Raw genomic sequence first — 24,547 nt, forward strand, 5'->3', positions numbered from 1 at the left:
CACATTATTTCCAATGTTTTAAAAACTATTGAAAGTGAATACTTTTATGTAAACTAAGTGAAAGGTATTCCTTGCAAAAAGTTATTTTTTGAGAAACCGCTTTAGTGTCCATGTCGCTAGTTATAAAGGTCCTCCCCCAGTGCACGTAAAAAAAATAAAATAAAAATACATTTTACTTTGCTTTGCCAAGGCACTCTTGGCACTGCTTATATCACCGCCTCCCGCAAGTTTTAGTCATAGTCTTTTGACTAAAAAGCCATTTCAATTTTAGTAGTCTGGATTATTTTAGTTTTAGTTAACTAAATCGACACAACTAAAATCTAATAGGTTTCGTTAAAGCCTCTTTCTGTCTCTTTTGCCTCTTCCCTAGCCTCTGTGTCCCCCTAGCTCCTCCGAGTGTCTTCTACCCCCAAATCCCCGTCTGTCTCTTTTGCCCTTTCCCCAGCCCCTCTGTGGCTCTCCCACCCCTCCCAGTTCCATTTATGTGTCCTCCCCCCAGCATCTTGTCTCTTTTTCCTCTAGCCCCTTCATGCATTTCATCTCCCCCACATGTCTCATTCCTCCTAAGTGTTAATTTTGGCAGCAAATTTCTATTTAAGTTTAGTCAGTCTTTTGATTGAAAAGCCATTTTAGTTTTAGTCATCTAAACTGTTACAGTTTTAGTCGACTAAATCTGATGAAAATTGTTAGTAGAAGGAATTAACATTGCCGGTAACATCATGGAGGAGGCATGGCCTCCTTCATCATTGATCCAATCCAGTGCCCCTTACAGAGAATCATTTGGAGCCTGATGTGCATGCACTGAAAATGCCATGCACACATTCAAGCTTTCCTACGGAGGAAAACAGCCACCAGAGGTGTGTTTAACCTTGCAATGTAAACATTGAGTTTGTAAAAAAAAACTGCAGTGTTTGAAATAGCATTAAAAGGACAGGACCCACTGCACTCATCACTTTATGGAAAAGTGGCCTTGGTGACTTTTTTTATTGCATGACATTTTTGTTGCGTTAAATTTATCTTTAGAGAATTAGTCTTTTATTCAGTTTTTTTTTTTTTTTTTTTTTTTTTTAGTTTTGAAGGCCTTAAGGACCAAACCTCTAGAATAAAAGGGAATCATGACTTGTCACACATGTCATGTGTCCTTAAGGGGTTAAAGCTGTTTATTAGGGACTATTCTATTTCTGCATTGAGCTTACATTTCTCATGTTGCACAACTGTTCAGATTGCATTCTGGACTATTGCTTTACAAATTATTCCATTCGTATCATATTTAGAATACAGCAGATTTATAAATATATATAAGTATGTGTTTGTTGTGTATAAACACACATATAAATATGTGTGCAAACAAAATCCTGCACTCAAGGATTTTGTAAGTTCCCAGTGTGCAAATAAAAAAAGCCATACAACCCTTTAAAAATAAAGACACTCTGGGAACACATTAACATGTAGTAATTGGTTTCTTTATTCTACTTGTCAACATTTAAGGTCATTTTCTAAAGTGCTTCATCAGGATTGCCATGTATATAAGGATGCTAATGTAACAGTTCCAATAAACCGTTTTCGTAGTTCTAAGTTTATGTATAGCATAATTAATGTGCCACCAAAAAACAATTCGCAGTAATCATAGACTTTATGAAGAGGAAATATGCACTTCAATACGCCTCTTTTAATGTGTTAATTATTCCAGCTGAACAGTGACCCACAAGACTGCTTACATTTAATTCATTACTTGTTATGACTTTTTCCCACTATTTTCACGTCTAATTTTGTCAGGAACTCTATAACTCCCATTTCCCTAATACCTCCCTAGCTCATTACTGTGTTTGCATTACGCCTCTTACCGATGCCCATGTCTCTCAGCAGCACGTTTCAAGCACCATTTAGTTCTATAGCCAGCCTATTAAAGGTCAAACAGGTAACAAGAGTGTCTGTATACAAACTTGCAACACGGTATTATAAAAAGGAAACTCAGATAAACTATAACATCAATGATGTACAGGAATGATATCTTAACCTACCAATATCCTTTGATGTAATCTTCCTTCTTGCCTTTAAAATTGGTGGAGTTGCTTCAACAGACCCTGGAGGAAAAGTAATTTCTCGCCTAACAGGAGAGGCTTGAGCAGGTGGTGGCCCTGTATTAGGGGATGCTGGAACTGTTGGCATAACTTTTTGTGATTTCATGGAAGGCATAAATGGAGATTTGCTTGGAGACATACGATTTTCTAATGAGCGCTGGAAAGAGGCTGGACTGGGTGCCCTTGAAATATGATTTGGCATTGATGGTGGAGTCTGATAAGATGATGGGGGTGCTCTAGTAATCGATTGCATGGTTGCAGAAGGGGAGAGGTATGAGGGCTGACGCTGGTTAGTGTGAGATGTCCATTGACCCTCATGATTCAACCTCTGGTCAGGTCCAATAATATCATCGGAGCGGCTCATGGCTTGGTAGGATCCTGGCTGTGTTGTGCTGCCGGGACCTTGCCGTCCTGGATATGGATAAGGTATGTCACTACGTGATGTCCACATGTTTTGCTGAGAGTTATCACTAGTGGATGACTGAATAGGTCCTCCCATTATCTGAGGAGTCATGCCTGTGTGTTGCATTTGTCCAGGTCCCTGAATTCTCTCTCTATTGTAGGAGTATGGATACTGTCCTTGGATGGGCCTTCTGTCAGGTCCAGAATATGTGTTGCCATATTGATTATACATGTCTTGTTGCTGATTGCTGTACTGCATATTGTACATTTCTCCTTCATGCCTCTTGGCTGGCGGACCATACATACCATCTATATGGCGTTTGTAGTTCTGTAGTAATGAAACAACACATTTAAGCAACATGGAGAAGGCAACATTTTGTAAATATGTTTACTTAACAATATCATAACTGTAATGCACTCTTACAAAATGTGTTAGAGCCATAACAAATATTCCAGACCGTAAAATATCATTAATAAAGGTTTGTTTTTTGGGGGGGGGTGGGGGGCGGGGGTTATCATACTCTCATCTTTGGTTTAAAAAAAAAAAAAGAAGAAGAAATTAAAAGAGATATCTCTAAATATCCCTAATTTGCAGCAAAATCTCAAGGATGACAAGTAAGTGATCATGTTGATAATCTATAAATCCATGGGCAGCTGTCATCAATAGCCTAGCATTATATACACAATCACAAAGTGTTATTTTAAATTAGTTATTATAAGTTGTATTATTATTAGATATAATACAAATCTTAAACACGATCAAATTTGCTTTGACACAAAACATATAATTTAAGTAATTTGTACTCCTGTAGGTCTTACTTGTTGCTGAGAATACACTCCTGGCTGATGTCCGCCATATGCTTGTTGTCCTGATGGAGGTCCTTGTCCTTGATACTGTTGGCTGTAGGATTCATGCCTACTGCAGAAAGTTGAGACCAGTGCTGTAATCTACACATGGTGATGTTAACCAATGAGTCATGTCTAACCTATCGGTCAGACATAGACTAGCAATTTGAATATTTAGTACAATATGTCCGGATATTAGTTATTTTTTAAACCATTTTTGTCAAGTTACGACATTTAGCATATGACCACCAGAGGATTTGTATTCCGAAGGATATCTGGTATCTGATATTTCCTTGGTGTGAGCATGACCACAATATGCCTATAACATGAATCTAAATGGATAGGTATTGTTATACCTTGCACAAACTAAACCCATTTTTACATGATAGATTATTAAAATACAAACAAGCATTGTGTGTGCATGTGTGTAAAGTCATTATTTGCTTAATTTATTCAACTGCTCCTCTTATGTTGCAGAAGTAAGCCGAATAATGGTTTAGAAATGGGTGATCAACTTAAGCCTTAAGTGCAAAATTTAAAAGAACACTTAAACCCTCCTGCAGCTCGCATCCCTTCTCATTTTCCCCCTGATAATATCTTCACAGTAATATTTTAGCTCTCTTAAAATTATTTTCAGCCCCTTTACTTCCATTTCTCACAGATATATACTCGCTCCATCTCATAATATTTAAGATACCCCCTTTCACTTATTTTTCAGTATCTTCTCTACTCTTTAAATATTAAGATGTATTCTTCTTATTCTACACAACCTCGTTTTGAAAGTACACTGCATTGCTCAAATACACAAAATATTAAAATTGTTGTTTATTAGATATACCCCCAATGAAAACATGCATGTATTTAATTTTTGCATTTGTTCATTGAGATATATATATATATATATATATATATATATTGATAGAGAGCTTGGATAAGCATATCTCTTGACTACAGCCTTGCAAGCCCTCTCCATCTCATACAGTCAGTGGCTGTCTAATTACAGATATTTAAATGCAGCTCAATGTGAAGTATTTGCAAGACCGAGTAAAATACATCTTCGGGGGCACCCCTTGGGGCTGCAGCAGGAGGCTTTATAATAGAGCAGGGTTTTTCTAAGCGGTGTCGCCGAAGATGTATTTTACTCGGTAATAACTTCGTGGCATAATTTCCCTCTTTCTTTATACTCTTGAAGCCGTTTACTAATTATTAGGACAACACTTAACAATTGCCAATTTGTACTACCTTTCGTATCCTAGTGTTTGATCCTGGCTGCTAAACCAAGATTTGTCTAAACAGGGAGGATTGTGCTTTCCATTTTGTTTTTATTCTCTTTTGTTCACTATTTTAAGATATATATTAAAAGTTAAGTTTTACAAACACCCTCACATTAAGAGCACACTTTTCTGGTAGACTTTTTCTTGGTTTTTCTTTTGTTTCTTTTTCCATTTGAAGTTCACGGTTTAGGAGTCCCCCTTTTTTTTCATGCTACCAGACTGTTTCTCATTTTATATAGAGCCTCGATTTCTCTTTGTTTCAATATACAGTATATAAAATACACTAGAACGTTTTAAACTTAGGTGTAACTATAGGTTTCAACTCTATTGCTATGACTCCCCACGTTCCTTTGTACACGAACATATGGTTATGGGAGACATTATGCACTATAACTGCATGACTAATCTGCCATAATGGTAACACGGTCTGTTGGCAAAACACTGATTTTTTGCCCAGTTGTTCGCAGAATACCAAGTAATAGGATAGAGAGTGCACATATTTTAATCTTCACTTTATTTCTGTTGCCTCTTATTTATTTTTTCTTTGTAGCTTTTTGGCTTCCTTTTTTACTCAAGCTGATTTCCACATTAAATTATCTGTTTACCTTTGTTGTGTTGGGTAGCGGTTCGGGGAATACATGCTTGGGTCATTGTTAGAAGGCACCATGTTGTTTTGTCCTGGTGGCCCCATACTGCTTTCAGTACCCATTCCATACTCTGACCTAAAAGATTAGAAGTAGTATGTCCCATTAAGATGTATGAAAAACCTAATTAGAACAATCATCACAGTTATCAAGTGACAGAGTTAAAAGGCATTAATTACCTAAAAAACTACTAACATCATGCCCCCATTATTAAACAATAATAGCCAAGTATTCGGCTATAGAGTTTTTGGCCAGTACTTTACCCTTAAAGAGTGATCTATGAGACACGTACAAGGGGAATTATAATATTATTACGTATGATCAAATAGTGGATGCACTCATGATTTTTCCAATTTTCCAGGAAAGAGTAGGTGAGTTCCAGATTTCCAGTGTATACTTGAATAGGATATCCATCCCCTTTAGGAAAAAGCTAAACAATAATCTGTAAATGTATACACATTCTAAAATAGAGATGCACTCTCAAAATAAACAACAAAAGCCAGGAAACTGTAATGTACTAAAAAAAAAAAAATGGAATATTTTTAGCCTCGAAAAATTTTCAATGTGATCGAAATGATAGAGACATGTAAATTTACAGTAGAGGCCCTCATGGGAAGAGCTATATAAAGTGAATTCTGGATTAAGGTACAAAGCATTTATGGAGACATCAGAATGATTTGCAACTAATGCGTTGTAGTGTGACATCACACTCACCTCCTATCATACCCTCCAGGTCCATAGGAGAACTGCTGTCGCTGACTCATACCCATAGTAGACATTACTCCAGAGGGACCTTGGTTGTATATATCTTGCATGCCACTGTTAGGCATTTGGCCAGGGGGCATAAAAGGCTCATTGCTTCCAGGCACTAAAATAATAAAGTAAGAAAAAGTGCAATTTAAATTTTTTTTGCAATGCTGTGAACAGAGATATCAATTGTCCATAAAGTCTTTTAACAACCAGATCGTAAGTATTTAACTAGGAATTATTCACGCCACTAATAATGAGAGAAACTCTGCACAATGTTAACTGTAAAAACATGAATACAGCATCACAGTGAAACACAATATACGATGTAATGATTGTACTCTTATAGTGACAAACCAAGAAATGGTGCTATATCACACTCACCTTGCATGGTTTGAAGACCCATGCCTGGCCGTTCTACTTAACCCCTTAAGGACACATGACATGTGTGACATGTCATGATTCCCTTTTATTCCAGAAGTTTGGTCCTTAAGGGGTTAAAGGGACACTATAGTCACCAAAAGAACATTAGCTTAATGAAGCAGGTTTTTGTGTATTTATCATACCATTGCAGTCTCCTTGCTCAATGATATGCCATTTAGGAGTTAAAAACCCTATCTGTGACTTTCACAGCCTTCCTAAACACTTCCTGTAAAGAGTCATCTAAGGTTTACACTTTCTTTATTGCAAATTCTGTTTAATTTAGAATTTCTTATCTCCTGCACTGTTAATAGCCTTCCGGTACCAGCAGGAACCTCCTTTGTGTAATTAAAGTTGAATTTACAGAGCAAGAGATAACAACTTTTAAAATAACTTACATCTAATTGAAAATGAATCCAAGCCTGAGGTCCGATCAGCATGGACGCCTAAAACCGGAGCTCCTCGCACCACACTACAAATAGCCACTTGCTGCCATCCCACCTACCCTAATGGGGCACACAAAACGACCGGAGCACTCGCAGACCCCCAGGGCTGCACCTCCGGCACTTCCATCGGCCCGATGGATGGATTCCTTCAAACCCCGCTGGGGACTACCCGCGAGCCGCACAGGTCAAAAATGGCGTCTGTATCCCCAGCCTCCTCCGGCTCGGGTCTGGAGCAACCCGCGCTGGCAGACATTGGGGCAGAGATCAGGTGCCTGGCAAACAACATGGTCACAAAAGATGACCTACAGTGCCCTACCTCCACCCTCACAGCATCACTCACCTCTGCGGTGACTGCACTGAGGACTGACATGGAAGCACAGGGCAGCAGGATACAGGCCCTGGAAGCACAGGCCCAGACCACACGGCTCCAAACATCTGCAGCTGATACAGCCCTAACAAGGCAGGGTAATATGCTACTAGCTCTCCGCCGCCAAATAGAGGACCTGGATAACAGGAGGCGTCGCTCCAATATTAGGGTAAGAGGGGTACCTGAACAGGAGGGAGTGGAAAATGTGGAAGTGCTACTGACCGGGCTATTCCGCCAGATCCTGGGGGGAAATGCACCAGTGGAAATCCGCTTTGAACGTGCGCACAGAGCCCTACGACCCAGGTTTAGAGAAGGGGACCCTCAGGACCTAATTTTCTGCCTCCACTCCTTCCCCCTCAAAGAACACATTATGCGTCACACCAGAACACGGGCCACATGGCAATACCAAGGCGCAGAGGTTTCACTATTCCAGGATCTCTCACCGGCTACGCTAGAGGCGAGACGAGCCCTCAGACCCATAACAGCTGCCCTTATGGAACGCAATACACCCTATAATTGGGTTTTCCCATTCAGCATCCAGGTGCGTCACCACAATGAATGGGTGGCCGCTCGCTGGCCAGACGAAATCCCACGTTTCCTGCAACGCCTAGACCTCCCATCGTTAGCAGTACCAGACTGGATTTTTGAACCGCTGGACCGAGAACCCAGAACCCAGAGGCAGTCACGACACACATGGAGGGACTCAAGAGAGAACCACCCAAGCACCTTGCCTCCACACTCGACTAACCCGGAAGAATAGGTGGCTGCTCACAGACACCAACCCACCTGCACCCTGATGGCCCAGTAACGCAGCTCACGGAGGGACTGCAGTACACGGCAACCCACAAGCACCACTTCGACCACTGCCAATTGGCCGGCCAGCTCAGGTGTGCATATGGCCTGCATTTTTGGGTGGGGAGCAAGAGGTGGGCTCATGTTTATAGCCGCTAAAAGGCCAGGTGGAGGGTTCCCGCCAACCTGCCACCTCCCCATTTCTCTACTGTGGTGACTTTGGCCCTTTTTGTGAATGATATGCCTCGGACGAAATTGCAAAAAACAGGCTTATTTGGGAGGGGACCTGGGGTGGGCCTTGCTTGCCTGGAGGGGCCTCGATGATCGGGGGGTTGGCAAACTCGACATGGGAAGCTGAACACCTACATGATGAACAGCAGCTACCTGAACTCGACCTAATCCAACTGCCGATTCCACCTGGATTGACCACACTTGGCGGAAGACAGAACATTGCACTACAGGTTATGTGGAGGGAGGGGGGAGAGATGTAGACATGGCGGGGTGAGGAGGATGTTGGACAGTAGGAAGAGGGGAAAGAGGCACATTAGACGAGGAAGTGGGGGGGGGGAGAAAGGGGGAAATATAAATAAATCAATATACTTTAATTTAAAAACAAAACAAAAAAAAACATACTGTGATGGGATTCCAGCATGGTCAAAATTTAGTAGGCGGAAATCTCCACATGGCATATACTAATTAGTATCTGATTACAAACAGTTGGATGAGTCATCAGTATACTGAGCATGTGTGGAAGTGGTTAGTAAATTCCTTTGTCTTCAACAAGCCATGTGGTCTGACCATATAAGGTGATCCTGAATATCCTGTGTACTGATTGGTCTAAGTGCATGTGTGGGTGGAGCTATTAATGGGAGGAGTTATTGTTTAATAAAATGCTTCTGAAACATGTGCTCAGGGGTCATTCCTTTTGAACACAAGTTCAGTGTGAGACCCGATCGGTATGTGAATAAAGGCCTGTTACTTCCTGAAGATTTGTGTCCATATCTCTATGTGTGGCTTCTGCGGTTTGTTCCTGTTATTTCTCCGGTAACAATACAAGAAAGGAAAATTAAAACTGAAGGAAGAAAAATAGGTTGGACGCATACGCTGAAATGGTTGGGGAGACTCCAGCTTATCATAACTGCAATGCAGGGGAAATTCCAGAGCGGATATGGGACCTTACGGTCGGGGGGGGGGGGAGGCTAAAAGGGATAGAACCGCTCCAGCCCTATACTCACAGTGTGTGAACTGGACCGGGAAGATGAAACTAATGCGGAGAAGAGCTTGTATTTCACTATGCAACTGTATATATGAGCCGGGTGGAGGAATGCATTTTATCATGTGACATATACACGCCTTTCCCACCATGGCGGAATGACAGAGATGGCCAGACTTCAACCCCAGACAGCTAGCACCCCGTGACACGCAAGACAAGCACTACACCAAGAAACAGTAGCCCGACCCCTACCACTTCGCCCATGCCCACTGACATGTGAGAAGAGCTATGGTTACGCACACCCAGACTGGACTAGTTCACGTAAACCGACAGGCCAGCGCTCTTGACCTGCTAGGCTAGCTACCCCTGGATCAACGACACACTAAGCACCTACCCCCACACCGTTATATGAACATGTAGGACGACAAACACTAAAGCCCATTACCCTCGCGGGAAAACCCCCTAGCCACTTGTCATAGAGAGGAGTAAGGTGCGGAAATCGCCCCCCCGACACGTTACTCAACACTATCTAAAACGACGACACATGCCCTCTCTCATGGAGGTCTACATAAGTTAATGATAAGGTCAACTGAACACACTAATCCAAGTAAGTGACATTTGAATCCTAACAAGGTGGCAATGAAGTGGATAGGAGCGCTATATCAATGCCCAAGTGCCAAAGTGAGAGTAAAAGGAGCACTTACTGAGCCCTTCCTGATCCGAAACAAGGCAGGGATGCCCGCTTTCTCCTATGCTCTTCCCCTTTACCCTCGAGCCGTTCCTGGAAGCGGTGAGCAGATCAGATGAGATCCTAGGCTTCTGCAGCACGGATACCACACACAAAGTAGCGGCATACGCACATGATCTATTTTTTTATGAACAAACCAGAGACCACCCTACCTCACTTGATGGAAATGATCGTGGCCTACGGGGAGATCTCAGGATTCAAACTGAAAGTAACCAAATGTGAAGTACTTAACATCTAGGTCACAACTGCACAGGCCGACACAGTGAAGCACCAATTCCCATTCAGATGGTGTCCGAACCACATGCAATATCTGGGAATAGCTCTGTTACGGTTACCCCCAGGCTAGCTGGAAGCTGGACCGCTTGGATAGTCTTGATCTCAAATGTAGAGAGAGAGAAGAGCCGCTTCGGTTAGTAGTCCATATGAATCCTGTAAATGTAGAGCAATCTCACTAGCTATAGTACAGCTAGGATACCTTGTTCTCGACAAAACGAGTCAAGGCTGCGATTTGAAGGTCAAGCAAGAACTGGTTTTAATGGCACACAGGTATCGGTATTTATGCAAAATCTCAGGTCCAGGGACAACCCCCTCTGGACCTGATGGGATACAGGGATAATACAAGTGGTTGACCAATATTGTATCTTTTGAATTTGTCACCGCCCAGCTTGGAGATGCTGAATACAACAGTTGGGACAATGCAATTATCTCCAAGCGCCCAAAATACCACGTTTTCTTGCCACATAAAAAACAGGGTAAAAATACATAACTTCAAAAGTTTTATACATAATTCGTGCATTCCACCATTCATTATATGCCCCGGTCTGGGCGAAATAGTTCACCGAAGAGCGCCCAGAACCCACGAATTGTACGCTCCGTTTCCTTGTTATAAAGTCCGTTCGTGTCTTGGGTCCCGAGCTTGAGATGGCGGCCATGTTTTTAAGTGAGTCAATGGGCAGCAGGACCTCGACCGCAAACTCGTGGAACGAGTAACGGCTAGAGGTTTGCACGAATCCCCGCTCTGTTACTGGATGTCTCAGTGGTTCGGGAGACGAACGTAGACTGCCGGGAAGGGGTACATAACCTGCTGTTAACCGCAAAACTCAACGCTCTAATTGAGGCCACACGCCAGGCTGTAGGTGGTCCCGGTAGTTCCCGTATCGGGAGATGGGGCACGAACGTAAATGCCCTGGGGCCGTCAATTAGGTTGCGGTTAACCGCAGACCGCAACTCTCTGGGCAATCAATTGGAGACACACTCCACTCGTAGGGTGGTCGGCCGTTCGGCTGTTAGAAAGGTGACCGGGGTTAAGTAGCGGCACACGCCAGGGACCGGGTGGTCCGGTGTTCATTTAACGAATGGGTTCATGTACTCAGTTTGTGAGTTGGGTACAAAATTATAGTACCGAAGCAAAACAGAGAGAAAGGAACAACATATAACTTGTCTGTAGTGATTTTGTAACAAGCTCTTACTAAGGATATGGGAGACATTCTACCCGTGTTACAAAAAATACACAGAGACCTGCACACATGGTCCTATCCATATATTTCGTGATTCGGCCGAATTGCGATCCTTAAATTTAACATACTACCTAGGTTCCTATACCTTTACCAAACAATCCCTCTAGCCCTACAGACGGCATACTTTCAATCACTACGATCCACAATGTTACCATTTCTTATGGAATGGGAGACAGGAAATCCTATGCCTGCCACGAGCAGGCGGAACAGCATTCCCAGATCTCCGCAAATACCATCATGCTACAGTGCTGCAGCAGGTCCTGGAGTGGCATACCCACCGGGCTCACAAAGAGTGGATAAATCTTGATAGATGCCACGTAAGACCGCCACTTATCACAACGGTGTGGAACTCAAAGAGACCTCCGCAGGCGACCCTACTTTCACAGTGGCACAGACGCTTAAAACATGGGATAGCATCAGAAGAGCCCCACACCTGTCTCTATCACCAAGCCAAATGATACAGATACCATATAATCCCCAGATAGGGGGAGGGTTGCCACTGACATCGTGGGCTCTCCTTGGCGGGGGATATTCCCTTCCCATTCATAAGATACTGAACAACGCAGGCATACTGCCGTTGCGGGGAATTGACGGACGTCAGTGCCTGATACGTGCTGGAGATGCAATGAGGGACAAGGGACGATTCCACACATATGGTGGGAATGCCCACGCATTACACCATTCTGGGAAGATGTAAAAAGAAAAACGGAAGAAATCCTGGGGACAGACGTAAGCTTTGAGGTAGAGACAGTTCTCCTATACTCCACAACAGACACCATCGGGGGTTACAGGAAATCCATACTTCGACACCTGCTGAAAGCCGCCAAAGCTTTGATCCCGCTGTACTAGACTTCGATCTCACTGACCTTGCATACTGGTCCCATCCGCCACTGAACAGGAGGGTGCATCGTGTCTGGGCCTCCGGTGACTCACGGATACTCCGCTAATCTATACCAACAGACTGACCCAACTGATAACACCACCCGTACGATACTGCACAGTCATAGGAAATGTGACTCAACTGAAGCCCAATCTTAACCCATCTTGTACAAGAGGACATGATCCTCCGACAAGTACAGCTTTAAGGCCAGCAATACTATAGATAATGTAACAATACCTTTACACCCTGACGTTATTACTGGGTTACACGAACCCAATATGGTATAAGGTAACTCTGACACATGCCACAATGCTACTGTTTGGTTCACCCAGAGTTGACTAATGCACTCTATCCAGTACGGCCATAAGGTGCCAATTTTTGCATGTTCTAACGTAAGCACCACAAATAGTTTATTAACATTGATGCTCTATTAATCTCTGATTTCTACTTGATAATACTGTTATTTACGATTCCGCGAGATCTGCGTGTCTCACACGTTACTTCTTCATCGCACTGTTGTAAATTATTTTTTTTTGATGACACGAATAAAAGCAGATGTTAAAAGGAGGTAAATGAGACTAATCTGTTTGGGCTTTGTACAGTTAATCAAGTTTACCTCCTGGAAATACTTGGTCTCGCTATTAAGCCGTTTTAAGAACATGAATCCATTTTGTTTTCATGCAGGCTGTGTCAGTCACAGCCAGGGGAGGTGTGGCTAGGGCTGCATAAACATAAACACAAGTTATTTATTCCTAAATAGCAGAGAATTGAGCAGTAAAACTTCAGAAGCATGTTCTATATATTAAAACTGCTTCATTAAAAGGATCACTAAAACCCCTTCAGTAGCTTACCTTATTCCAGCGCCGGGCTCCCTCGGCGCTGGTGACCTCTCCTCCCCCGCCTACGTCAGCGTAGCCGAATGCGCGCCAAGTGCCGCACGCACATTCAAGCTGTCAATAGGAAAGTATTCCTCAATGCTTTCTTATAGTCGCTCTGCTCGATAGAGGCATAATATGCCTCCAGAGTTGCAGATGCACCTCTAGTGGCTGTCCGGAAGACAGCCACTAGATGCTGGCTTAACCCTGCAATGTAAACATAGCATTTTTTTCTGAAACTGCTATGTTTGCATCTGCAGGGTTAAAACCTGAGGGACATTGCACCTAGACCACTTCATTGATCTGAAGTGGTCTGGGTGACTATAGTGTCCCTTTAAGCTAAAGTTATTTTGGTGACTACGGTGTCTCTTTAAAGGAACATTCCAGGCACCAATACAACGTTAATGCACGGATAGATTTAGGCATCACTTATATGCTATATTTCTGCATTCTCTAATCAGCACGGTGTGAGCTTCTTTTAATTCACAACCTGGCTACAGACAGACAGAGAAACTATAATAATATTAACAATGACCTCTCATGTGGAGTGCATGAAAAGATGGAAGTTTGGTATTATCTGAAAAAAACATAATTTTAGCATGAAAACATAGTCCTGGTGTTGGAAATATAACTTTAAACGGATATGCATCACTTTGTGACAACTGTCTTATTCTCACTCTGCAGACTGAAATAAACAGGTAAATATGTTTTTTTCCCTTTTACCTGCCTCTTTTCTTATGCTTTCCACACCCACTCCAGGTTGACACTTCTCTAACCAATCCGTGCCCTATCCATAGGCATGCTTGAAAAGTGCATTGGGCATGCCTGACAGATATACACATGTGCAGTTGGAAAATCACTTCACCTGACAATAGAAGTCTGATCAGTGTGACAATGCAGAGCAGGTTCCAGTGTCTCTCTCCTGCTGCTGCACATTGATGCCCTGTTTCTCTCATTAGTGGACTGTACTGAAACTCGGATGGGTGAGAGGCTGCAGAAACTCCCCAAGCTGAGAGGAGTGCCCAACAATACAATCTGACCCAATTTATAGTAAGTTTATAAATGTCTTTTTACATACTTTTAAATAAGTTTTCCTTGCCTTATTTTGGTTTGTAAACTTTCTTAAATGTGTTTGCATTCTGGTTTACAAAAAATGTCAAGTGATGCATATCCTTTGGATGACAAAATAGTAGAGGTGCAGTAGTTTAGGGCTGTGTGTCACATTGCATTGCTAAAATTCACTATGTTGCTTTAATCTCAATTTACTATGACACAAACATACACATCCATTTAGCTCTGCTATCAATTGGGGACAGGCATCAAGACAAAATTCCACTATGCATTTACAAAGGGCATTCATTGTGATATCCAGCACTTAAAGATGAACTATATTAAACAGCATCCCAATATAGTATTTCTAAAGCAGCAACAAAATATTCACAGCCATAGGCAAGTACAAAAATAAAATAAAAAGACAAAATTTTCAAAGCAATAGACAGCGCTTCACTTTTAATTTGTATTCCACCCCACACTATGAATCTAGACAATTCTACATAGTAAAAATCAACACACAAACAACCTACCTTTTCTCATCGCACCAAAGGGATCTTTGTTTGGCTCATAAGGCAGCCTTCCCATCATGTCGGGAACATTCATACCTTGTTGGTAGGGTGCATTAGGGGTCATAGAGTTGCGTTTTGGGAAAGCTGGCTCACTAACATCAGAAAATGGGTCATGTACACTCACTGCACTGTTCCTGTGCAAAGTTGACAAGAAGAGGTAGAAAGAAACACTATTAAGAAAAAAAGAAAGAAACAAAGAAAGGAAGAAAGACCAAAACACCCACACCCACCCTGAAAAAAAATGTAATGTGTCGAATAGCTTTTTTCCATTAGGATGGTTTTCCACCAGATGGAATCTTTAGAGCATTGACTTTTGTGACTTTTCCCACCTTTCCCCCACCCCACCGCCCAAAAGCAAATTTTACATTAACTGTCACAATAGTCAAAAGCATTTCATTTGATTCAGTGCACAAAAAATGAAGAAGAATGTTTGTGAAGCAACGTTGGTGTCTTCTAGACACAGGATTATTTTGGAAAATATAAACACGGGGAGTGCTGTTGCTGGTTATAATTTTATGGGTCTCCCAGGAAAAAAGCAGGGGCAAGTTTTAAAGGTCCCTAATCTACACAAAGAGCCCAATATATAATTCAAGCTATGGGCTTATACAAAACCGAAAAGCCAATACACATTTTTTTCAGGATGTTATACTACAGAAATAAAAATGTCATGGGAGATGGGCTTCTCAATTCTCAGAAAATAAGACATTGGTCAATAGAGTCTGAAAGCATCAGCTTTAGGTAGAAGGATTGCGACTGTCGTCGGGGAATGGCGGGAACCCGGTGAGTACAAAGGACGGCGGGGATGTTCTATGCCGCCCTGCGGTGTTTAGAGGTTAAACACATACAGCAAATTGGTGGAGCCTAAATTCACCTACCTGCCCCCAGTCATGGGTTGCATCTGACCATGTGGTGTTGACGCAGGAGTAGGTGGCTTAAGATCACCTGGCATCTCTGCCATAGAATTACTTCCGGTAGACTGAGGGGTATGTGGGCCTTGGAGTGATCCAGAGTTAGCTGGAGGAAAAAACATTAGACCATACAGAGAAATATTAGAACAAGAAATAAAAGGCATAAATCATTGACAATATCTTCCTAATAAAAAGAAAAACAATGCACAAAAAAATAATTAAATAGGGAGACTTAGCATAATTTTCTTTTCACCAAAAAGAAATCAAAGACACATCGTTTACAAGTATCCTATAACGATTTCCATATACAATCTCACACATAGCTATAGTTAAAGCTGCATTAATTTATCCAAATAGATGTAAGCTCTATTTCCTTTGTAATAACACCTGGGAGATAACACTTACTTGTGATAACCTGACTTGGAGTATGACAAACTTTTAAACTAGTGTCAGTTCTCAAGGGCTCGTATACAGGGCCGGACTGGGCATTAAAAGCAGCCCTGGAAATTTTTTTTTACCAGCCCCATAATGCGTCGCGCCAGCATAGTGTGCAGATACAGAGTTAGAAAAGAGAACTTAAAATTAAAAATTATTACTCCAACGTAAAAAAAAAGCACTCATATGGTTCAAAATAAACAAAAGTGCTGATTTATTTTAAGCAGATGTGCCTTTGCATGTAATCAATGTTTCAGTCCAACTACCATGACATATTAAGGAAAGCTTGGTAATGGGACTGAAATGGTGAATGTATGTTGGGCACAACTGTAAAAAATTGACGTTATCTTGTTTACTTTGAAGTCCTGTGGGTGCGCTCTTCACTTTTAAATATGTTATTGTGCTGGAGTGTGCACCTACCTAGCAACAAGACTGGGCCAATATCTGCTCATTACATATGGTACATATTCATGACATTTCTCTGTGTATTATGCATATATAAATGTACATTAATATATGTGTAAATATAATAGACATAATTATATATATATATATATATATATATATATATATATATATAATACACACATTAAAATACATGTCATATACCAGTGGAGGATCCAGAGCCTGATCCCGGGAGGGGCACTTGTAGATTATTTAAAGAAAAAATCCATGCACAATAACCACTACTGCTCTGTGTAGTGGTTATGGTGCAAGGAGTGCCGGTGTTCTATCAGTCTGCTATACCTAGTCAGATTTCTATAACCTTGTCACTTCCGGGGAGGGGAAGCAGCTGGATCCTGTGCTGCACATGCGTGCTAGCACTCCTGCTACTCCTCCACAGCCAGGTCCTGGAAGGTAAGTAAAACTAGTGTTACACTTTCATTATAGTTAGTGCATTCACTAAGCTTAGGCACACAGGACATTTAGGGTTAAGTGAGGGTTCAAATTAGGGTTAGGTAAGTGCTTCTAACCTCTCTCACTCTCTATTCTTACCCTAACCCTTGGGGTAAGGGTTAAAATAGAGTGTGAGAAATCCCTATTTAGTGATATTCCCCTATTGTGAAATATCACTAAATGTGAACAAGTCCCTAATCCTAACTCTAATTTGAACCCTAACATTACCCCTAAATGTCCCATGTCCTAAGCTTAGTGAATGCACTAACTATAATGAAAGTGTTAAACTAGTTTTACTTACCTTCCAGGACCTGGCTGTGGAGGAGTAGCAGGAGTGCTAGCACGCATGTGCAGCACAGGATCCAGCTGCTTCCCCTCCCCGGAAGTGACGATGGTATAGAAATCTGACAGGTATAGCAGAATGATAGAACACCGGGACCCCCTCACAGAGTAAGTAGTCAAACCGTTTAAGAACAGTTTGACAACTTACCTGGGGTTTGCTGGGATATGGGGCTGTAGTAGGGTATAGGAGCAGTGGTACAATGTGTGAGGGGTGCAGTGTGTGTGAAAGGTTCAGTGTATGTGTGTGGGGGGGGGGTGTAGTGTGTGAATGCGTAGCGTGTGTGGGGAAATGTGTGTATGGGGGGTCTGTGAATGTGTGTGTGTGCATGGGGGCAGTGTGTATGGAGGCACTGTGTGTGTGTATGATGCAATGTGTGAATGTGTATGGTGTGTGTGTGTGGGGGCAGTGTGTGTATGGGGGGCAGTGTGTGAATGTGTATGGTGTGTGTGTGTGTGGGGGCAGTGTGTATATGGGGGGCAGTGTGTGAATGTGTATGGTGTGTGTGTGGGGGCAGGGTGTCTATGGGGCTAGAGTTCACTCTCAACACTGCGACCACCAGGAACTCGTGGTGAGAGTGAACTCTAGCCCATAGCTCCAGGGCTAGAGTCCACTCTCGTGAGAGCCGGAGCAGTGCCGTGGTAACCGCGGCAACGCGTTGTGCTCGTGCGAGAAGGACGCAGAGGAGCTGCAGGCTGACCTCCCGGGTCCTTTCTCCCTCCCCTGCCGGCTCCACCCTTTCCCTTTGTCTCTCTCTCCCCCACATCTCTCTTCCTCTCTGTCTCTCTCTCCCCCTGTCTCTTTTTCCTCCCTCCACCATCTCTCTATCCCCCCTCTGTCTCTTTCCCCCATCCTTTCACTGTGCCCCTCTGTTTTATTTGCCCCCTCCCCTTGTGTCTCTTTATTTCCCCCCTCCCATTGTGTCTCTTTATTTCCCCCCTCCCCTTGTGTCTCTTTATTTCCCCCCTCCCATTGTGTCTCTTTATTTCCCCCTCCCCTTGTGTCTCTTTATTTCCCCCTCCCCTTGTGTCTCTTTATTTCCCCCTTGTGTCTCTTTATTTCCCCCCTCCCCTTGTGTCTCTTTATTCCCCCCACTTGTCTCTTTATTCCCCTCCTCCCTTTGTGTCTCTTTATTTTCCCCTCCCCTTGTGTCTCTTTATTTCCCCCCTCCCCTTGTGTCTCTTTATTTTCCCCCTCCCCTTGTCTCTTTATTTCCCCCCTCCCCTTGTCTCTTTATTTCCCCCCTCCCCTTGTCTCTTTATTTCCCCCCTCCCCTTGTCTTTATTTCCCCCCTCCCCTTGTGTCTCTTTATTTCCCCCCTCCCCTTGTGTCTCTTTATTTCCCCCCTCCCCTTGTGTCTCTTTATCCCCCCTTGTGTCTCTTTATCCCCCCCATTGTCTCTTTATCCCCCCCTTGTGTCTCTTTATTCCCCCCTTGTGTCTCTTTATCCCCCCCTTGTGTCTCTTTATCCCCCCCTTGAGTCTCTTTATTCCCCCCTTGTGTCTCTTCATCCCCCCTTGTGTCTCTTTATTCCCCCCCTTGTGTCTCTTTATTCCCCCCCTTGTGTCTCTTTATTCCCCCCTTGTGTCTCTTTATTCCCCCCCTTATGTCTCTTTATTCCCCCCCCTTGTGTCTCTTTATTCCCCCCCCTTGTGTCTCTTTATTCCCCCCCCTTGTGTCTCTTTATTCCCCCCCCCCTTGTGTCTCTTTATCCCCCCCCCCTTGTGTCTCTTTATCCCCCCCCTTGTGTCTCTTTATTTCCCCCCTCCCCTTGTGTCTCTTTATTTCCCCCCTCCCCTCCCTTCCCTTCCACTCCCCTCCCATTTACCTGATTGAGTGGGGCTGGGGCCGGACGCATTCCGCGCTGGAGCCGCCGGACCGGGTGGCAGCCTCGCCGGTCCGGCGGCACTGCTTTCACTAATGCAGACACGCTGGGGGCTGATGGAGGAGGGAGGAGCATGTCTCTGTACCATGCTCCCTCGCGGTTCCCACAATTCCCAGCACAGGAACCGCGAGGGAGCATGGTACAGAGACATGCTCCTCCATCAGCCCCCAGCGTGTCTGCATTAGTGAAAGCAGTGCCGCCGGACCGGCGAGGCTGCCACCCGGTCCGGCGGCTCCAGCGCGGAATGCGGCCGCCGACCGGTCCCTTCAGAGTATGTGCCACCGGACCGGCCACCCGGTGGCACATACTTGTTCAGAGCAGCCCCCAGGTGCCGCGGCCCACCGGGAAAATTCCCGGTATCCCGGTGGGCCAGTCCGGCCCTGCTCGTATAATTAGTTCTTGTCTTATTGTCATACTTGCTGGATAACTCTTCATTTATATAGATTCATATATTGAATACTCACAGGGCTGGATTACTTTTTAGGCAATCCAGCCCAGTGCTAGAACTTGCTTTCACACATTATTATTATTGCCATTTATATAGCGCAGACAGATTCCGTAGCACTTTACAATATTATAAGAGGTGGGATTTAACTATAAATAGGACAATTACAAGAAAACTTACAGGAACGATAGGTTGAAGAGGATCCTGCTGAAAAGGCTGTGTTTACATGAAAATGCCTGAAGGGAGCTATTATACTCACCAGAACAACTATATTAACCCCTTAAGGACTTAGGACGGTTCAGGACCGTCATCGGCATTTTTCCATTGCTGACCGCTCACGGTCCTGAACCGTCCTAACTTTAAGATTTACTTACCCGATCGCCGTCGTTCCCCCGGCGGCGATCGGCGTTGGACCCGTTGTGGGGAGACTGCCTGCAGCCCAGACAGTCTCCCCATGGCAGATTAGGACCCCTGTGGCCATGTGATTGCTCAACAGGGTCACAATAGGTGTCCATGTTTCTGCCTGCAGGGGGACTGTCTGTGCTGACAGACAATCTCCCTGCCAGTGTAAAATCAAAGAAAAAAAATAAAATTAATGTTAATAAATAAAACTAATAATTATATATGTGTATATATATATGATATATAGACATATATTATACCTATATAATATACGTCTATATATCATATATTTAATGTCATACTAAGTGTATTTTTATATTAATATGTACATATATTAATATAAAAATACACATATAATTAAATTACACACGTATATATATAATATATATAATAACTATATATATTGTATATATATTATAAAATACAAATAATAAGTAATTTAAATTAAATTAAAAAAATTAAAAATAATAATAAAAATTAAAAAAATATATATATATCTATACGAAATTTTATTCTAACTGTATTTTGATATTAATATATATATATATTTATATCAAAATACACTTAGAATGAAATTGTATATATATCTATGTATATATAAATAAATAAAAAGAATATGAACTATTCATATGTCCATATACAAAATTACATGAATAATTATATAAATATACACGTAGACTTCAAATATATAAATATGCATATATATTTAAATTCTACGTGCGTATTTATGTAATATTTTTACATAATTAAGTTATTTTATTGTTTGCAATTTAAGGGACCTGCCTGCCAACCCAGACCGAAAGTCCAGAGAATTTAATTTGCTATCACTGTATTTTACCCTGTAACGTTCTACGACACCCTAAAACCTGTACATGGGGGGGGTACTGTTTTACTCGGGAGACTTCGCTGAACGCAAATATTAGTGATTCAAAACAGTAAAACATATCACAGCGATGATATTGTCAGTGAAAGTGACTTTTTTTGCATTTTTCACACACAAACAGCACTTTTACTGATGATATAATTGTTGTGATACATTTTCCAGTTTTGAAACACTAATATTTGTGTTCAGCAAAGTCTCCTGAGTATAACAGTACCCCCCATGTACAGGTTTTATAGCGTTTTTGAAAGTTACAGGGTCAAATATATGGGTCAAATATTTTTACATTGAAAATGGCCAGGTTGGTTACGTTGCCTTTGAGAGCTTATGGTAGCCTAGGAATGAGCATTACCCCCATGATGGCATACCATTTGCAAAAGAAGACAACCCAAGGTATTGCAAATGGGTATGTCCAGTCATTTTTATAACAACTTAGTCACAAACACTGGCCAAAATTAGCGTTCAATTTAGTTTTTTACTTCTTTCACACACAAACAAATATGAACGCTAACTTTGGCCAGTGTTTGCGACTAAGTGGCTACTAAAAAAGTCTGGACATACCCCATATTGAATACCCTGGGTTGTCTACTTTAAAAAAAATATGTACATGTGGGGTGTTATTCAGCGATTTATGACAGATAATAGTGTTACAATGTCACTATTGATACATTTTAAAAATGTATGTTTTGAAACCGCAATATCCTACTTGCACTTATAGCCCTATAACATGCAAAAAAATAGCAAAAAGCATGTAAACACTGGGTATTTTTGAACTCAGGACAACATTTTGAATCTATTTAGCAGTTTTTTTCATTCGCTTTTGTAGATGAGTAAAAGATTTTTCACATAAAATTCAAAAAAACTATTTTTTTCAATTTTTCATCATATTTTTTCATTTTTTTAAAATTAAATGACATGAGATTATATAAATAATGGTATGTAAAGAAAGCCCCTTTTGTCCTGAAAAAAACAATATATAATTTGTATAGGAACAGTAAATGAGAGAGCGGAAAATTACAGCTAAACACAAACACCACAAAAGTGTCAAAAAGATGCCTGGTCGCAAATGTATAACATCGCAAAAAAAGTCCAGTCCTTAAGGGGTTAAGGGGTTAAGTTGTAGTTGTTCTGGTGACTATATTGTCCCTGTAGATAGAAAATCTTAGATTTTACTTTGGTGAATAATAGACAAGGCATCCTTTGCAGCTGTTCATACTGTGTTAGATGGACACCAGAATTGCAGTGTCTGTCAATTCAGTATAAGAGGAAGAACACAAAATAGTTGGATGTAAATGGTATTGGGAGATAAATTAGATCAGTTTACATTGCTATCAAAACAGAAAGGAAGAATATTTCTGGAATATACATTGTTATTGAAACTTTGCTTTCTGGAAAGAAAATTCTGATCAATATCCATAATACTCAGCTACAATACATCTATTGTAAATAATACTCAGCTACAATAAATAAATTGAGGCAGAAAATAGATGCTCAAAACATGTGATATATATATATATATATATATAACAATTTAAAGAGTTGCTGTAGCAAGACAATGACTTCAGGACATTCTGTATGAATAGCAATTCTGCTGCTAAATTCTAAATGTGCTGTGGTCAGAATGGAGCCAGAATCGATTCTATTAGCTTCTATGTTTGCTTTATAAATAGTCTGATACTATTTATTTAATGGGATGTGCATTTGAGCCAACACGTAAATGAATGTGTTTGTTGAATTTTAGCCAACTTGCATTTAAAATTAGGTTTGAGGTGAATGCCTGCAGCCTGAAAAAGGTCAATATAAACGATTGGCGTTTCCGCTTTTAAATGAATAAATGTATGTGTGTGTGTTTATTATACATATTTACTTTTTAATTGCATTTAGAAGTAATTTGTGACACATCAAATGTATTATATGTGACAAAATGTGCGTAATAAAAGTCCATTTTCACGCTGCTATATTTGAACTGCGATGAAAAAATTATAATTGTGTTGTGACCTTCCATAGAACACATTACTACCTGGCATGACTTTCTGTGCAACCCTTCTGCCAAGGATTTGAAATACATACTATGAAAGTAAACAAAAGGAAATGTGATTATAGGTTAAGCCTGCTATATTGTTTTTGCCTATGCAGGCAGACTGGAAGCTGAGAGGATAATTTACACAGCATGATCCTACTGGCCTAATTCTGGCTGAGGTGGAGGGATGGGGTGGGCAGAAAGAAAGTCGTGGGAGATTCAGCGCATCACTGATTGGGCTATGAGCAGGGGTCACAATGAGGACATCTTTGTTTACAAACCCAGGGAAGCTCATTCAGTACCTCCCTCCCACCACTTCCTCTGGGGAAACACTGTTTGGCTTCTTGACAGTTCTGTGACATCACCTGTCAGCTAATAATAGAATATCCAGCCAGCAGCTTGCCAGGGAAGATGGATGGCTTTTTGGTAGCTGTAATACTAATTATTACCAGACTTCTCAGCTGTGCTGGGAATAGAGTTTTTTTACCTTAAGCTTTCTTTTCTGTGAATTTACTCTCCTAGTCCTTGAAATATAGCTGAACCAACACTAAGCCTTCAAACAGAGGAATGGCAGCACAATGCAATCGACTCTGTAAAAGAGCCTCATTAGTGCAAACTCTAAAGTACTTGGGGAAAGGCATGTCGGTAAATGTATAAAATCCATAATACACAAGTGTGTACTATTACATCTTTCACAGGTTTTAAATCTGTCCTATCCTAGTTTTAATTTCAGTTACCGAGACAGTCTGTATAATGGTATGCAAATAAGCCCCAAGTGGATTGCACTAGTTTGCTATAATATAAAATACAAAATACATTACAGAACAAGAGGCATTTGAAAATTGAAGCCCTGGGTGGCAGGGCCCCTTTCAGCCTTTGTGGCAGTATATCTGAACCTAGACTCTATTGCCATTTTGTGAATGACCATTTTACAACTTTGAGCTATTTTTAGGTGTTCATGAAGAAACTAAACTGACACCATGAGACGTTTAACCAGCAGTACACATTATCTTGTTTGAACAGTTATTATATACTTAAGAGAACTCACTAAGTGCTACAGGTGTAAATTAAATTGTAAGATAATATGAAAAAGTAAAAAACTAACTGCTGATTTCACAATAGGAGACCCACTCCCCATTAATTTTGGCCAAAATAACTAAACTGAATATATAATGGTAAGTGGTGCAATATATCACAGCAATTAATTACAAATAAATAAAATTTTAATTAAAAGCAGTTAATGGTTATGTCATGTATGCGCACCTCCATGCACAAGTATATTTATAATCACAAAAGCATAAAAACAACAAAGGTAGAAAATAATTAATAATTGAAACTAATTGCACTCTGGTAAAGTCCAATAACTCCACCTTAAAGGATCACTATAGTGTCAGGAAAACATACTTGTTTTCCTGACACTATAGCATCCTTAGGACTCCCCCTACCCCCCCCCCCCCCCCC

The 24,547-nt window shown here is 41.6% G+C and overlaps 1 protein-coding gene across 6 annotated transcripts in view; it reads right to left on the minus strand.

Moving 5' to 3' along the window:
- ARID1B (AT-rich interaction domain 1B) overlaps nucleotides 1–24,547 on the minus strand; it is a 458,656-nt gene that overhangs the window by 9,642 nt on the left and 424,467 nt on the right. For 5 of the 6 annotated variants that reach the window (XM_063443418.1, XM_063443420.1, XM_063443417.1 and 2 more), the window contains 6 exons: nucleotides 15,750–15,888; nucleotides 14,836–15,008; nucleotides 5,962–6,115; nucleotides 5,209–5,325; nucleotides 3,303–3,402; nucleotides 2,022–2,811 (listed from right to left, as the gene is read on the minus strand). In XM_063443418.1, the coding sequence (XP_063299488.1) occupies nucleotides 2,022–2,811; nucleotides 3,303–3,402; nucleotides 5,209–5,325; nucleotides 5,962–6,115; nucleotides 14,836–15,008; nucleotides 15,750–15,888 (1,473 nt within the window). The remainder of the gene's footprint in view (nucleotides 1–2,021; nucleotides 2,812–3,302; nucleotides 3,403–5,208; nucleotides 5,326–5,961; nucleotides 6,116–14,835; nucleotides 15,009–15,749; nucleotides 15,889–24,547) is intronic. The other variant, XM_063443416.1, reaches the window with a different exon arrangement.

This window comes from Pelobates fuscus, chromosome 2, assembly GCF_036172605.1.
Source record: "Pelobates fuscus isolate aPelFus1 chromosome 2, aPelFus1.pri, whole genome shotgun sequence".
Taxonomy (NCBI): Eukaryota; Metazoa; Chordata; class Amphibia; order Anura; family Pelobatidae; genus Pelobates; species Pelobates fuscus.